The sequence below is a fragment of the Theropithecus gelada genome, chromosome 5 (assembly GCF_003255815.1).
Source record: "Theropithecus gelada isolate Dixy chromosome 5, Tgel_1.0, whole genome shotgun sequence".
NCBI lineage: Eukaryota > Metazoa > Chordata > Mammalia > Primates > Cercopithecidae > Theropithecus > Theropithecus gelada.
The window spans coordinates 73551731-73569029 of NC_037672.1; the positions used below are offsets into that span (position 1 = coordinate 73551731).

The 17299-nt window shown below is 37.4% G+C and overlaps 1 protein-coding gene across 3 annotated transcripts in view; it reads left to right on the forward strand.

Moving 5' to 3' along the window:
* Positions 1-1310: 1310 nt before the first annotated feature.
* Positions 1311-17299, forward strand: part of YTHDC1 (YTH domain containing 1) — a 40130-nt gene continuing 24141 nt past the window's right edge. For all 3 annotated transcript variants that reach the window (XM_025385477.1, XM_025385478.1, XM_025385479.1), the window contains exons 1-4: positions 1311-1707; positions 13293-13394; positions 13797-14125; positions 14247-14673. In XM_025385477.1, coding sequence (XP_025241262.1) covers positions 1680-1707; positions 13293-13394; positions 13797-14125; positions 14247-14673 — 886 coding nt within the window. In that variant the 5' untranslated portion in view covers positions 1311-1679. The remainder of the gene's footprint in view (positions 1708-13292; positions 13395-13796; positions 14126-14246; positions 14674-17299) is intronic.

Sequence of the window (17299 nt, forward strand, 5' to 3'; positions counted from 1 at the left end):
GAAGCCTGCTGGAGCCCAGGAGTTAGAGACTAGCCTGGGCAACATGGCTAACACCATCTCCACAAAAAATGCAAAAAATTTGCCGGGTGTGGTGGAGCATGGCTGTAGTTCCATCTACCGGGGAGGCTAAGGTGGGAGGATCACTTGAGCCCAAGGTTGCAGTGAGCCACGATCACACCACTGCACTCCAGCCTGTGTGACAGTGAGACCAAGTCTCAAGAAAAAAAAAAAGAGGTACTACATTCTAGACTTCTAGACCACTTGTCTTTCTCTGAATATGAAATGAGTTTGCCAGTTTGTCTTCATATCACAAAGTTACTTAGTTACCTTTTTGCAGATTTTTCTTACCCTTATAATTCAGTTATAGTTCAGGGAAGCAAAATTAGATTTTCTTTCCATTGGATAATGAATCTTAAGCAAGTTTCTCTTGCAGATTTTACCACACTATGTAGTTATGTATCTATTGGTCATTTCTTCTGTAGTTTCGATTCCTGGATGGTCTGCTTTAATCAATTTTGTGCCCCAGGGCCTTGATACATGTTTAAATTAGTTGTTAATTACAAAGACATATTACGATACAATTCTTTCCCCAATTAAAAACAAACCTAGGACGGGCGTGGTGGCTCACGCCTGTGAGCCCAGCACTTTGGGAAGCCGAGGTGGGTGGATCCTGAAGTCAAGCGATCGAGACCATCCTGGCCAACATGGTGAAACTCCGTCTCTACTATAAATAAAAAAAATTAGTTGGGCATGGTGGCGGGCGCCTGTAATCCCAGATACTTGGGAGTCAGAGCCAGGAGAATCGCTTGAACCCGGGAGGCAGAGGTTGCAGTGAGCGGAGATGGCGCCGCTACACTCCAGCCTAGCGACAGAGCGAGAATCCGTCTCAAAACAAACAAAAACTAGTAGGCTTTTGTGACTACAAAGGAGCTGGTTGCATGTTGCATTGCCTTTGGGTAAGAGTGGAACCCCAACTAAGAAAGCACATCTGGTAAACATAAAGGCTTCACCCAGACTTGTCCTAAATAAGACTCCGATTTCCCGAACTGAATCAGGAGTCCTTTAGAGAGACTCTAGCTAAAAAGGCCTGGCAGGGACCCCACTAAGAGTTTCAGGTTGGAAAATTACGCCATCCGGGTATAGCCAGCACAGCCGGAACTCCATGAACAGCCTGGGCAACCTAATCTCTGCGTAAGACTCCTTCCAGGTACCAGCGGGCTGAGGGCAGCGGGGTGACGCGGTGACGTCACGTCACGTTCTTTTGCACGTCCCGCCTCCCCGCCCCTCTCCGTACTGTGACGTTCCCAGAGAGGAACGAAGCGTAAACAGCGCACGGCATTTCGGGAGCGGGATTGTTTCGCGCAGGAAGCAGGCTCCATTTTAGCGCCGCCCGCCGTCGCCATCTGTTTGCCTTCCCTCCCCCATACCCTCGCTCGAGTCTGAGCCCTAACGAGAAGGCTGGGCCTAGGCGGCTGGAAGCTAGAGTGAAAGGAAGGGAGAAAGGGAAAAAGAGGGAAGAGTCGAGAAGGCTGAGTGTTAAAGAGGCCAAGTGCGACGCGCGCAGCTGGGCGGACGGACTGACGGACGGGCCCGTGCTTCTGCCGCGGCTGCGGCACCCGCGCGAGTCGCGTCTAAGTGGCGGCGGCGGCGGCGGCAGCGGCGGAAACCGAAGGGGAGCAATGGCGGCCGACATTCGGGAGGAGAAAGGTTAGTGCGGAGAAAGGTGACGGGCGGAGGCGAGGCTGGGGCTTGGGAGTGGAGTGATGGAGCAGTGGTCGTCGTTGCGGGGCGGGAGTGGGGGTTGGGGAGGTTAGCTTGCCTCGTGAGGAGCCGGTCGCCCCCACCGAGACACTTGGACTCATTGGCGGAGACCAGGCCTGCCCTTTCGTCCTCGGTCTCCATATGGCCTAACACTTCATCTCAGTAGGGTTTTTCTTTGATCCGGATTTCAGGCTTGATTTTCCGTTTAGCTGTCTTGGGCTGAGAGGGGGCCTTTCTGAGTTGCAAGCTCCTAGGTTTATTTCCTGGTAGGATCATGCGGATGTAATGCGTATTTTCAGGACAACCATTTCTGTTAGACTAAAATTTGAGAACCCCTAATGCCGCGATCAACACTGGTAGTGTGGTAAATGAGCGTGTATAAGAAGTGGCACTGGCAGATTATTAATCTTGAGAAATATCTGCAAATAACTTCTGGCTGTTCCTGTTCAATAGGCAAAGGGAACTAGCCGTTTTGTTCCTCGAATACTCATTTTGGAAAAACATAGTACTTGGAAAAATGAATACTTAGTTTGGAAAGATAACTATGTGACTTAGGCTGACAAAGAAATCCTGGGTCTATTATGCTAGAAAAACGTGTGTAGGTCCCAGAGGGTACAGTCAGAAACAGATGGATGCAAGTTATAGAGAGTTGGAGGGATAAATTTCAGTGAAATGTAGGGAGAACTGATGTTGCTATAATGGAAGGATATACTAAGTTCCCAAGCCCTAGAGATGTTAATGTAGGTCCTACATCAATATCTGTCTGGAGAGTGGTTTAGATTAAATGCTGCTTTAAGATCTTTTTCAACCCTAAGATTAACATAATAGTCTTGGAAAGATTTTAGTTAATAATATGACACGGTCGCTGCTCTGTGTCTCACACATCTCTTCTGTGTGCCTAACTGATTTGGGAGATTTTTGTGGGGGTTTGTTAAGTGGGCTCTAGAGTCAAGTTACTTAGGCCTGTGATCCTTTTTTCTTAATTTTTCTGGTTTCTACATCAGGAGAGTCTTCATGCTTCAGTGAACTGCCCTAGGATAGGGACAAGCTTGGAAAGTGGAGTGGGTGGGAATATGTTTAAGATACTGCCCTTATCCTAAAGTAGTTCTTTGATTAGGTTATAGCAATTTGATGTTCCATCCTTAAACTAAATGCTAAAAAATCTCCCTGGGTTTGTGTTTTGTTTTTTGTTTTTTGTTTTTTTCTGAGAAATCGAGAAGGAATGTGAACATAGGATTACATGGTGTTAGTAAAAGAAACTGCTTTTACTTAGTTAACTCAGTTATTAAAAATACATACTCTTAATTAGTAAGTATTCAGCAAACATCTGATTGTAATTTATGAGCTGTGGATATGGGAGTCTGTAGTGGTTGTGGTGGGCGAAATGAACCAAACACAAACATGAGTGAAATTCAGTACTTCTCAAGAATTCGTTGTCTAAGGTGAAAATATTTACAAGTCATTGATAGAGTAGACGCAGTAATGCACATTGAAGAAGAAAAGTAGATGATTTTAAAACTTTTGCTTTAGAGATGATTTAGTGGTGATAATGCAATACAAATACATAAACTGTATAGCTATTATTGGGAAGTAGTGATGTCACCTGTTGTCTATACATAGGATACGTTTCCCCACTTTTGAGAAGGTTCTTTGCCTCACATTTGCTTAGTTTTTTTTTTAAATTTAATTTTCATAACAACTTTATTTAAAAAGTTTATATAAGTGCTTTATCTTTATAGTTTAGAACAAAGATTGTTTCTGGGCTACATGGAGAACTAGCACCTACCTACTGGAATTGTTTATTTGTTTTTGGGAGAGTTTTAGGTAACCTACAGGTTGTATCATTTACTTGATCATCATTGCATGCCTAGCTTTATAGTTAGAATCAATACTTGGCTCTTCCTCTCTTAAGGAAAAATGGTACTCTAAGTGCTTTATTGCCTAACATGAAACAGGAAATTATAAGTATAAACCCTCTAAAAATCTCAGTCATGTCACAAACGTTAAGTTCCTTCTCAAATGATTCCATAAATGGTTTAAGATCTTGATAACGAATGAGTCTAAGTTGCATAAATTGGCAATTATATTAATCACAGAACAGTGAAAAGACTCCTGTTCGTAGAGTTCTTGAATTAAGGGTTTTGCACCTATCTGGGTAATAAAGACATTAATTTCTATAATCTATAATTATGCTTCTATAATACTCATACCTAGAAGCTGAAACCCATATAACTGGGCAGATTGCTAGCTCCCTGTCATTCCTGTGGTGATAATTTGCCCAATAAACTGGATTTGAAAAGTGTTACAATGTTGGTGTTAACTAATATTAAATGCTATTTTTCTATATAAGGAGGAAATACGCATCTTTTCTGTTATTGCAGACACCTTGTATAAATTTTATTAAGCTTTTACAAAGTTTCCTACAAAGAACAGTTAAAAAATAATCTATCCAAAACGTGTATGAGTAATGTGTAATGAGTTACTGCATTAAAAATAACATGTTTTCTACATTACCCAACTGGAAGCTCCCTGAGGGCTCAGAGTACATCTGTCTTGTTCACTGGGTTCCTTGTATACAGTAATTGTGTTTCAGTACCTTGAATATTTACCAGGTTGGACTTCGTTAACTGATTGGTTATATGACATGTGCAGTGTGATAACCAAAGCTAAGAGTTTCTCAGTTTAAGTTATACAACACTTTTCCCCCCACCCCCAACCTCTACCAGCCTTATTCCTGATAAATATGTTCTAAGACCCACAGTGGATACCTGAAACAATGGATATTACTAAATCCGGTATATACTGTGTTTTTTTCTATATGTACATGTTTATGATGAAGTTTATAAGTTAGGGACTGTAAGAGATCAACCACAACAATAATAAAGTAGAACAGTCATTACAGTATGCCACCATCACTACTCTTGTGCTTTGGGCCTATTATTAAGTAAAATAAGGGTTACTTTGAACACTAGCACTGCCATATGTGGACAGTTGATCTACCCGAGACAGTTAGCTAAATGACTAATGGCAGGTAACATATGTAATGCAAATATTTGTTGACCAAAGGGATGATTCACTTCCCAGGCAGTACAGAGTGGGACGGTGCATAACTTCATCACACTACTTAGCACACAGTTTAAAACTTATAAATTATGTATTTCTGGAATTTTCCATTTTTGTATTTTTGGACAGTGATTGACTCAGTTGACTAGGGGTAACAAACCCCTCAAAAGCAAAACCTTGGATAAGTGAGGGACTACTGTATATATACACACAGTTGTTGTTTTCAGACAGCCTCTATCGCCTCGGCCAGAGTGCAGTGGGGGCAGTCATGGCTCACTGCAGCCTCAACCTCCCAGGGCTCAAGTGATCCTCCCATCTCAGCCTCTCTAGTAGCTGGGACTATAGGTGTGTACCAGCATGCCCAGCTAATTTTTTATTTTTAGTGGAGAAGAGGTCTTCCTATGTTGCCCAGGATTATCTTGAACTCCTAGGCTTAAGCAATCTGCCCGCCTTAGCCTTCCAAAGTGCTGGAATTACAGGCGTGAGCCACCATGCCCAGCTGTTACACACACGGTTACATGCAGGCGTATACAAATATGTATACACACACACAGAGTCTTGTGCACACACATAGTTATGTGTCATCAGTGAAGGTGGGCATTGTTAGGTGGTTTCGTTGTGTTATCATAGTGTGTTTACACAAACTTCAGTGGTATATCTAGGCTGTATGGTATAGCCTATTGTCCCTAGGCAACAAATCTGTACAGCATGCTACTGTAGGCGGTAGTAACACAATGGGAAGTATTTGTGTATCTGAACATCAAAATGGTAAAGATGAGGCATTATAATCTTAAGGGAACCACTGTCATTTGTATATACATTTCATCATTGATCAAAATGTTGTGGCACATGATGACTGTGTATATACTATGGCTCTCGCTATAGTAATTTCTTAGGATAAAATTGCCTTTCCTGGTTCACTTTAGTTTGGGCTGTGTAAAGCATAGAGTATGTAATTGATATTCCAATATATTCATTTTATCTATAGGAGAAGTAAGGTAGAAAATTTTAAATGCTTTCTTTGCACTTAAATTGTATATTTTTTAGAAGACAGCAATTTTGGATGGGAAATCCAAGTTTTTAAACTTCATTTGGAGAATTGAGAATTTTGAATGACAGAAACTGAGAAACTAGTCTAAACGTACAATGTACATTACAAGATATAGAAGGGGGAGGTTCTAGTAATCTTACTTCATTGCCAAATCCCACTAAAATTATATTAAATGAGTTAAAATATAATTTATTTTGGTACCTTGTGTTAGAAAAAAAAATGTGTAATATATTTAATATTTAACTTTCTTTAAATACTAAATCTTAGTCTGATGCTGGAACCTCACATCTTAATAAATAGTGCAGTCTTCTGACCCAGAAGCTTCTGCAGTAAAAAGTGACTGTCCCAGATAAAGGTTAATTTTCTACCCTGGTATCCCTGGAGTTAAGGTTTGTGACCTTCCTGGACAAGAATGTAAAGATTATGGTAAATTTTAAGTTTCCATGTTTACCTAAAACAAAAATCCCCCAGCCAAGCAACAAACAGCTAGCTTTGTTATTTCTAACATCTTGTCAGTTTTTGAACAGGCTTTAAAAATAATGATGATTTTTTTTTTAGTTGTAGGGGGACAGGGTCTTATTCTGTTGTCCAGGCTGAAGTATAGTAGTGCGATCAGGGCTCACTGCATCCACGACCTCCCAGACTGGTGATTCTCCCACTTCAGCTTCCTGAGTAGCTGATAGTACAGGTGCGGTGCGCACCAGGCGCACCAGTAATTTTTGTGTTTTTTGTAGAGATGGGGTTTCGTCATGTTGCCCAAGCTGATTTCATGCTCCTGAGCTGAAGCTGTACACCTGCCTTGGCCTCCCAAAATGCTGGAATTACAAGTGTGAACCACCATGCCCGACCTGTTACTCTTTTTATGTCCTTGTTTACTTCCTATATCCTGGGAATCTATACCTTTACCTCAAAACTCATTTTGCTAATAGTTTCTGATTATAATATTAATACAAAACATTCACACATGATTATACTTTCACAGAGGAATCTAGCAGCCAACTATGGAATCTAGCAGCCAACTGTTTCGTTTTTAATTGAGGCAGCACTTAAAAGTCATGCAATTCCAAATAAAAATCTGGGTTTCAGAGTCCTCTTGAAAATGTGGAAGATCTGACAACACAGTGCTTGCAACTGTCAGGGAAGTTAATCTGCAGTTGAGTAGGATTGTCCCCTTTAGCTTTCCTCCTCTTTCCCAAGTATTATATACTGTATACTAAAACTAGTTTGATGTTCCTGTGCCTTAGTATATTAAACTGAGCCTTGAGTTTTTTTGAAGTTTAAGATCAGTGTTATGCAGGGTTTGCAGATATGTGTGCATGCCAGAATCTGGCAGATAAAGTACTTGCTTAATACATTAGGTAATAGTATCATGGGTTTTTTGTTTTGTCTTTTTTTTAAAAGCCAGCATGCTCTTTGTTCAGGTAGTGATAGTAAATACACTGATTCACCAGCTACAAACCCAGATTGTCTAATGCAAATCTTTGACATATGTTACCTTCTCTGTCTTAACAGAAGACTAGACTACTCCAGCTGGTTGTTTTCAGGTGAGAATCTGGGCCCCTAATAATCAAGTAGTATTTTTTTAAGCAGGTTTTCATATTAAATCCTTAGAATTTTTTTAAAACAGCATTCAAGAGCTGAGTTTATTCTATAGACTGCTAGTATAAAACTTTTGGATGGATTTGAATTTTAGCTCTAAATGTAAATACTGTTTAATGTAGGATTGTTTTATTAAGCTTATTGTTGCACTGGCACATTATAAAAAAAAAATCCATCTTTTTGTGACATCTTAATTTTGGAACAAAATTTTATAGATTTTAACCTGAGGTCGGGAGTTCGAGAGTAGCCTGGCCAACATGGCAAAATCCCTTCTCTACTAAAAATACAGAAATTTGGCTGGGCCTGGTGGCGGTTCCTGTAATCCCAGCTACTTGGGAGGCTGAGGCAGGGAGAATTGATTGAACCTGGGAGGTGGAGGTTGCAGTGAGTTGAGATCATATCACTGCACTCCAGCCTAGGCAACAGAGCAAGTCTGTCTCAAAAAAAAAAATTTTTTTTTTTTTTTAAGAGAATTAAAGTGATTTTTTTAAAGGCCAGGCACGGTGGCTCATGCCTATAATCCCAACACTTTGGGAGGCCAAGGCAAGTGGATCACCTGAGGTCAGGAGTTCGAGACCAGCCTGGACAACATGGCAAAACCCTGTCTCTACTAAAAATAACAAAAATTAGCTAGGCATGGTGTGGTGGGCGCCTGTAATCCTAGCTACTCGGGAGGCTGAGGCAGGAGAATCACTTGAACCTGGGAGGTGGAGGTTGCAGTGATCCCAGATTGTGCCATTGCACTCTAGCCTGGGTAACAGAGCGAGACTCCGTCTACCAAAAAAAAAAAAAAGTTATTTTTAATGTCTGCATAGTTCTCTATATAGACCTCTAAAAAAAACTTTCAATGTGAAGTGCTTTGTGTCATAGAAATTAGGATTTTTGTAGTGCATGAATTGTATGTTTATAGACCTTTTTGTAACCTGGCATTTCTAATCTTTGTTTACTGTTATTATTCTTGGGTTGGGATGCTACTATCAAACTATTGTGAAGTAATTGAAAGCATACATATTTCTATTTATATAGAATATCAATAATAAATTTCAGGACAAAGGAAATGGTTAAAAACATTTGTTCAGGTAGGTTAAAGAAAGTCAACCTAGAACTAGTGGATATTACTTTATATCTTAAAGAGATAATTCTTCTTAAAAATGGATATGCCAGTGATGATTATAGTCTTTAATAGCAGTAACTTGTGAGAGTATTAAAATGTTTCTGCTTTTGTAATTCATTCTACATTAAAAAAAATAATTAAAATGTATGGAAAGTGTACTTTTTCAAGTCAGTGAAGGTTATGGCCAGAGACTGTAAGCGTTAACACTGACCTATTTAAATGATTTTTTTTGTTACTAAAAATGCACTTCACGCATATAATTAAAATATTTATCCTTAAAACTATCGTCATTTTGGAAACATCTGTCATGTATTACATATGACACTTCTGTCAACAGTGATTAGAGTATGTGTCCCCTCCCTTTGAACCTAGGTAAGCTTTTGGGATGAATAAATACTGTGATAGTGTTGCTGGATTTCTCCCTGGTCCTTTCTCTGTTGGGACACGAATGTCCTAAACCACCATGTAAGAGGTCTGCCTACTTGTGGCTGCCATAGTAATGAGTAATCACACAGAGAGAGTTGGAGAGGCTCCAGCTTTGAATCTTCCCAGCCTAGACATCAGCCAGACTTGTCAATGAACAAGGCTTCAGATGATTTCAGCCCCAGCCCTAGCCCCATTTAACAGCAGCCACGTGGGAGACCCAGGTCGAGCCCCGGAACCATGAGCCATAATGAAAAATGTTACTGTTTTAAGTCAAGTTTTAGGGTGATCATCTTACACAGCAGTAGATAATTGGAACATGTATGTATATACCATACCTGTTTTGTTGAAGAAGGGATTTTGTTTTGTGTTCTGGACCAGGTTTTATATATATCATGTAGGCCATTAGCAAGAGGATTGGGGCAGGCAACCTCTTAAAGTCCGATAGTGATAAGGAAGGGGAGTCTTAAAGGTTGAAAACTCATAGAAGATTCAAATGCCCTCCTTTTCCTGTCCCCAAAACTGATCTTTTTTAAGTGCCTCTTAACAGAGGTGAAGAATCTTGAACTCAGAAAGACTGGAATTTCCTGATACCTAAATGTAAGCTATAACCTGTATTTTCTTAACCTCCAAGATTTTTTCCCTTGTATATCATATTCTAGTATATATATAAGGAGTTTCAATGATGGAGAAAAGTAACTTAAAATTTGGTCATTTGTATTTTGTCAGGGGTTGGCAAAACTCTTTGTAAAGGGCCAGATAGGCTTTGTGGGCTGTAAGTGTTTTCTGACATATTCTTTGCTTTTTTTTTTTTTCCTTGTTAATAAGCACCTTAAAAATGTAAAAACCATTCTTGCAGACCATTCTAAACAGGCAGTGGGCCACGTTTATCCTGTAGGTTTTAGTTTGCCAGTTTGTGGTAAAACCACACAGTTTATTGATGTTATGGACTGTAATATGGATAAAAGTGTGTACATCATTTAAGTGAGGATGTTATAGTTGATTTTGAATATTTCAGTAGATTTTAAATGTTGTAATGTTAAAGATATAGAGCTTTCTGGTGCACTAATTTGAAATTTATGTTCTAGTATATATGTCCTTTTAATATTTTGCATTTGTGTTCTTTATACGTTGGTTAAAGGTGCTTTTATTGTTCCCCATCTAATTTAACTGTAGATTTGTAAAGCCAGAACTTCATACTAATCTGTTTGTTATTAGACAAGTGTATTTGGTGAACTAGAACATTTGTGCTTCTGTTTCTTTATCTGCTAAGTAATGAATGATTAAACATGCCTTATTTTATATGATTTGTATATATATTTTAAAAACGATAAGATTTTAAAGTGACAAAGTATTTTTAAAAAGTAGTAAGGATTGGTTAATATTTGTTGTCTTGAAAAAGGTTATAGGTGCTTTCTAAAATTGCAACCAATGTCTGAATTTGAATTCATTAAAACTTTTTAAAACAGTAATACCCCCTTTTATAGGAAAACCAGGCTTTAAGTGTCTTTGAAACTTAAATTAATTTAAATTAACATTCTGCAAAATTCATTCTGTATTAAATTTAGCATGTTTAAAGTGTATAATATATAAATGTTCAGGGTTCAGGGGTGATATTTCCAAATAAGATCTAGTGATTTTATGAAAAGATTTGTATAGCATTATATTTGCCTATTTCATTTGATAGTCTTAAATTTTTTCTTTTTGTTTTCTGCAAATGTATTTGATTCTGTGAAGACCTGTTGGATCTACTTTTTTATTGATTAGTGAACTTCGATCCAGTACTTATTAAACATCTGTAAAACGTGGATTTACTTCTGTCAAACTATTTTTTTTTATTTATGATGTAGAGTCCAAAAATGGTGTTTGCCACCGTTCAGATCTTGAAGGAATTTTGTCTTACCAAAAACATGAATCTAGATGATGAGAGAAGCTTTTTTGTTTGACATGTCTGGATTTTAAATAAGATTTTTAAAAAGTAAACAAAAATGAAAACCCATGTAACCTGTTTTCATTTTAGAAAAATGATAGAAAGTACATATCAGCGTTGGTACCACCCAAAATAATCAATTTTGCTATTCCAGACATAGTAGTTTACAGATATCTTTAGACTGTGTCTGTCTTCAAATATAAAGGAAAATGTTATCTTTTCCATTTCCCGTGTAACCTTCTTATCATTTGTATTAACTTTTCTCTTCAGTCACTGATTTCTTTCCCACTTTGGGGAAAATTTGAATCCCCTTTAACCTGTTTATAGCCCCCAGGTTAATTAATAGACCTTGCTGTAATTCAAGTGGGCTTTGTTTTTTCCTGAAGCCACAAATATAATTGTTCTGTCTCATCCGTTTTCATTGCTTTATACTTCCTCTTTGGCACAACTTAAATTTGGAAAAATTTTTTTGGTATTGGAATAATGTTTAAACATTTACTATTAGCATTAGTACATTATTTTAAAATTTAAAATGGTATTTGTGTGTATTTCTAAGGTTTGTCTTGTTGGACGAGGTGGAAGTGGGGACAAAACTGAGTTTTATGCTTTCATGATCATTGAATATGTCAATATAGTCATAGTTCCCTTGTCTGAATAAGTTTTATGCTTTTACAGTCCACACCAGCAGGCTCTAAACTTTTTTTATTATATAGCGCATTGATAATTTTTTCATTTAACTTCCTTTTTGACATAATTTCACATAAACATAATAGCTACAAGTGCAGTGTGAAGAATTTTATTTTAGTCTCCAGCCACATTCTGCGAATGTTAGCATTTTGTCATGTTTATCTCTTTCTGTGTGTCTGTGTGTGTGTGTACGTGCGTGTGTGCACATTTTTTCCTGAACCATTTGTAAGTTTTAGACATAATACAGCTTTGTCCCTGAATGCTTAAATATGTCTTATAAGGACTTTCTTTGACTTAACCGTAGTACAGTCAAAATTAGAAAAATAATGTTGATATTTACAACCTTTTTCAAGACAACAAATATTAACCAATGCTTACTACTTCTTAAAAATATTTTGTCACTTTAAAATTGTATTATTTTAAAAATATATATACAAATCATATAGAATAAGACATGTTTAATCATTCATTACTTAGTAGATGAAGAAATAGACGTGCAGATGTTCAAGTTCACCAAATAACGTTGATAAACACGTTAAATGGGATACATTTACGTTGATATAAACTATTCAGATTTCACCAGTTTTTCCAGTTATCCAATATTGTGGGCTGTGTTCAGTTTTCATGCTTCTCTAGTCTGCTTTGATATGTAATAGTTCTTACTCTTTGTTTCATGACAGTGACATATTTGGATACGCTTTAATTTAGGTTTGTCTGATTTTTCCTCATGTAGGTTCAGCTTTTCCATTTTGCATAGAACATTACAAAAGCATAGTTCTGTTCTCAGAGCATTGTAACAGGAGGTCCATGATGTTGATTTGTCTCATTACTGGTGATGTTAACTTTAATTATCTGGTTAATTTGGCCTGTGCGACATTTCTCCACTGCAAAGTTGTTTTCCCTTTGTAATTGTGGAGTGCACATTTTTGGTAAATGTGTATTTATAGGTTGTACATATGTATTTCTATACTAATTTATTGTACACATTTTAAAGCCATCAGAAATTTTAGAAATTTAAGAATGAAGTAAAAATAGAGACATTCTTATATTTTCTTTTTATGCTCCGATATATCTTTTCATGCCTTCTGAGATGTATACTCCTGGCTTTGAAGACCAGATAGCCCAGACTTCTCTCTGTGTGTGTGTGTGTGTGTATGTGTGTGTGTGTGTGTGTGTGTGTGTATGTATGTATATATATTTTGAGACACTCACTCTTACCGTCCAGGCTGGAGTGCAGTGGCGCGATCTTGGCTTACTGCAGCCTCTGCCTCCCAGGGTCAAGTGATTCTTGTGCCTCAGCCTTCCAAGTAGCCGGGGTTAAAGGCATGTACTACCACACCGTGCTAATTTTTATATTTTTAGCAGAGCAGAGTTTTACCATGTTGGCCAGGCTGGTCTCGAGCTCCTGGCCTCAAGTAATTGGCCTGCCTCAGCCTCCCAAAGTGCTGGGATTACAGGCATGAGCCACCATGACTGGCCAATTCATTACCCTCTATTGTTTTATAGAAATTAATCTTGTGTCTTGATTCTGAAATAAAAGTAATGCTTTTTTATGTAAAAGTGAAGTAAAAGCTCCCTGGGCCCTTGTGACCTCACGCTTAGTAAGTTCTCAAAAGTACGTGCTTAATGATGGTGATTTTTCCCTATTAATTTTTTATTTGCAGATGGAGAACTTAATGTTCTAGATGATATTTTGACTGAAGTACCAGAACAAGATGATGAACTGTATAATCCAGAGAGTGAACAAGATAAAAACGAGAAAAAGGGTATGTAAGAGTTCTATTATTTTTGAAATAACAGTATAAATAGAGGAGATTCAATTTCTTAAGAAAATGACTTAAGTGCTTTTTTGTACTTGTTCCTTGAGGCAGTTAACACTAAATGTACATAACAAACTGATATCCATATGAATGGGGATAATCTTTTTTTTTTTTCTAATATATGAAACTTTTCAAATATATGGATTTATTCCTGTAGTTGAAAGCTGTGTTTTCTTTTAGATTAACTCTGGAGCAGAAATCTTTCAGAAGACTTTTAAAGAAATGAGGCCTTTTCCCCCCTTCCTGATGTATATTATTGTCAATCTTTGGTGAAATAAATGGAATACTACAAATACTACTACTACTGTTTTTTTTTTTTTTTTTTTTTTTTTTTTTTGTATTTTAAAGGATCAAAAAGAAAAAGTGATCGAATGGAATCTACTGATACCAAACGACAAAAGCCTTCTGTCCATTCAAGACAACTGGTTTCTAAGCCACTGAGCTCATCTGTTAGCAATAACAAAAGAATAGTTAGTACAAAAGGAAAGTCAGTCACAGAGTATAAAAATGAGGAATATCAAAGATCTGAAAGAAACAAGCGTCTAGATGCTGATCGGAAAATTCGTCTATCAAGTAGTGCCTCGAGAGAACCTTACAAGAATCAACCTGAAAAAACCTGTGTCCGGAAAAGGGATCCTGAAAGGAGGGCCAAATCTCCTACGCCAGACGGTTCTGAGGTAGTAAATATTATTGCAGATATAAAACAGAAAGCCATTCTTTTTGAGGCTTTAGAACTGTTTATTCACCCTGACCTTGTCTTTTATATGACTGCTGATTCCCTTTTTCTTTAAACATCAGAGAATTGGGCTTGAAGTGGATAGACGTGCAAGCAGATCCAGCCAGTCTTCTAAGGAAGAAGTGAACTCTGAAGAATATGGCTCTGATCATGAGACTGGCAGCAGTGGTTCTTCTGATGAGCAAGGCAACAACACTGAGAATGAGGAGGAAGGAGTGGAAGAAGATGTGGAGGAAGATGAAGAGGTAGAAGAAGATGCAGAAGAAGATGAAGAGGTAGATGAAGATGGAGAGGAGGAGGAGGAAGAGGAGGAGGAAGAGGAAGAAGAGGAGGAGGAGGAGGAAGAAGAAGAATATGAACAGGATGAGAGAGACCAGAAAGAGGAGGGAAATGATTATGACACTCGAAGTGAGGCCAGTGACTCTGGTTCTGAATCTGTTTCCTTCACAGATGGGTCCGTCAGATCTGGTTCAGGCACAGATGGATCAGGTACTACTTTTTATTTGTAAAAGTTTGTCTTTAAAAAAACTTGATAGGTTTCGGTCTTGAAAATGTTTAAATTATAAAATTGTTGAGGAGATGGGGGATATTAATAGGATTGTCTTGTGATCTTTTATAATTATATGCCGTTGAATGTTATAAATACATTTGAATAATCTTGGATAAGATTTGCATATTTTAGTAAAGGCATTTCCTAGCTACAGATTGGTTGTGTTGTAAATGAGCACAAGTCCATTTGATTCAGTATAAGGAAACGTATTTCAGATTTCTGTAAATTCTTAGATTTTCATACCAGTCAGCAGTTTATTTAAACACTGATGTACTTGAAGTATATTCATATGAAACCTGTCCACTGGGTATTACAGTATTTCTTTGGTAGAATATCCCTGGATTTCCATCTTATGGCTTCAGAATCAAAACAAATTATTTCTTTTTTCCCTGGGAGCACAGACTTTTCTTCTAATTCTGTGTCTATCAGTTGACTGGCTGAGACAGGGTCGACAGGAGGGCTGGGGTGTAAGGTATAAGATGGAGACGAAGACTATAAATAAAATTCTTGTGGAAAAATCAGGTAAGAGCTGTCTTGAGTCATTTCTTCAATGCTGTCTATCCTGCCTCTCTATACCTATGAGACAAAAATGTATGACTGTTAGGTAGTTGGAGGCACTAGGCTTAGGGGAACCTTTCCTGGGGGGAGGGTACAGCAAGGAGAGGTCAGGGTACTTACAGAGCACTGTATGACTGTCTTATGTAAAGATGCTACCAGATTGCTACATAAGCAAAATGTACTAAACATAAGAAAATTCCTGTTTTTTGAAATACATTTACAGTTTCATTATTATAGAATTTGATCATTTATAATAGTACATTTTATATATATATATAGTATAGAAAAGTACTTCAATTGCCAATCACTAGAAGATAACTGGCCATCTGCTCTACCTATACTACATATAGATAGTACATATCTATACTATATATATTACATATTTATACTATATAGATGGTTTATATCTATACTATATACAGTATAGGTAGAACAGATGGCCAGTTATTTTCTAGTGATTGGCAACTGAAGTGCTTTCAACCTTTTGTTCGCTAGAAGTCTGGGTTTGGGAGTTAAGATAGGCTTTTCAAGGGAGGTAGAGATAAACGGAATGGATGAGTAGTTGGATTTGTTGTAAAAACTTGTGGAATCTTTAATTCTGTGCTTCCATCATGCCTTTTGCAAACTGATAGGATGTATTTTTTATAATTTAAGATAATAAGAAAAATTTCATTAGCATTATGTGTTGAATGTTCATTTATTGTGGAGAATGTGTGAAACCACTCCCGTGGGTAGGGAACATTTTGTTGTAGGAATCTTTTTTGTATCTGTGTTATTTCTTAGACTTTAATGTTTGTATTGTTTACATTAAACAAAGGGAACTTACTTAAATGGTAGGACCAGAAATCTGCAATTGTAACAGGCTCCTAGATGATACATAGTAAGGTAACTTGATTGATATACTTTGTTTTTGTGGAGAAGACATTTCAAATTAAATGGTAACTGTAGTTTTATAACAAATCTTGATATCAAAACTCTGTTACTAGATTAGGTTTATTCTAAAAGAGATACCTGAAATTTTTATTTTCCTTATTAAAGGAAAATCCCTTATGTGGAACATGCATTAGGTACTATATTAATAAGCAGGAAATTTTTTTTTATACAATAGTTTATGAAAGAGAATGGAGTGGTTTTGGAATTTCTTCATTAGGAGACATCAGTTTTTAGATAAAAGTGATCACAATTTAGTTTCTGTGTCATGAATTTTCTAGATTCCAGTTCATTTTACCTTATTCTCAGAATTTTTGGTAAGTTTATAAAAGCAACAGGCTGATGGATAATGCTTTATTTATTAGATGATTTTCATTGTTCTTTTGACCTAAGAGTAACAGTTGGCGGAGAGGGCCATAAACTTAAGAGCATTGGGAGTTATTCATACAAAAATGATGAAAATTCCTTGGAGATTTCTAATGCTAATGCTGGATTTAGCATTATATAAAAACAATTGAGTAGGATCTTCTTCTGTTATTTTCCCTGCATTATCTCAGATCTTTTTAGTAATTTTTTTATTATTGTTTTGTCTTTATATAAAGAGGGTCTTGCTATGTTGCCGAGGCTGGGCTCGAACTCTTGAGGTCAAGTGATCCGTCTGCCTAGACCAAAGTGCTGGGATTATAGGCATGCGCCAGGCCCTTTTTGGTACTTTGGACGATAAAGTAATTCTTTTTTAATAGCAACAAGAGATAAATTACACTAAATCTGATCCATTCATAATGCTTAGACTCCTGAAAGAAATAACCATGGAGGAAAAATTAGAACATGTCAGAGCTTTTGAAAGGAACAATGAAAAAAGCCCCCCAGACAGGTAAACCTGTAATCCCCTTTCAGAAATAGTTATAAAACATCCTTTCTACTTGCCCAAGCCAGAAGACCTGCCCTTGAGTCTAGGTTCTGCCACCCAGGAACTGTGGGACCCTAGTCTAGTTGCCTAACCACTTGTCTAATCCAAGGTTTCTTCATCTGTAATGAGAATATCTTGTAAACTTGTTCTGAGAATTAAAGGAGATA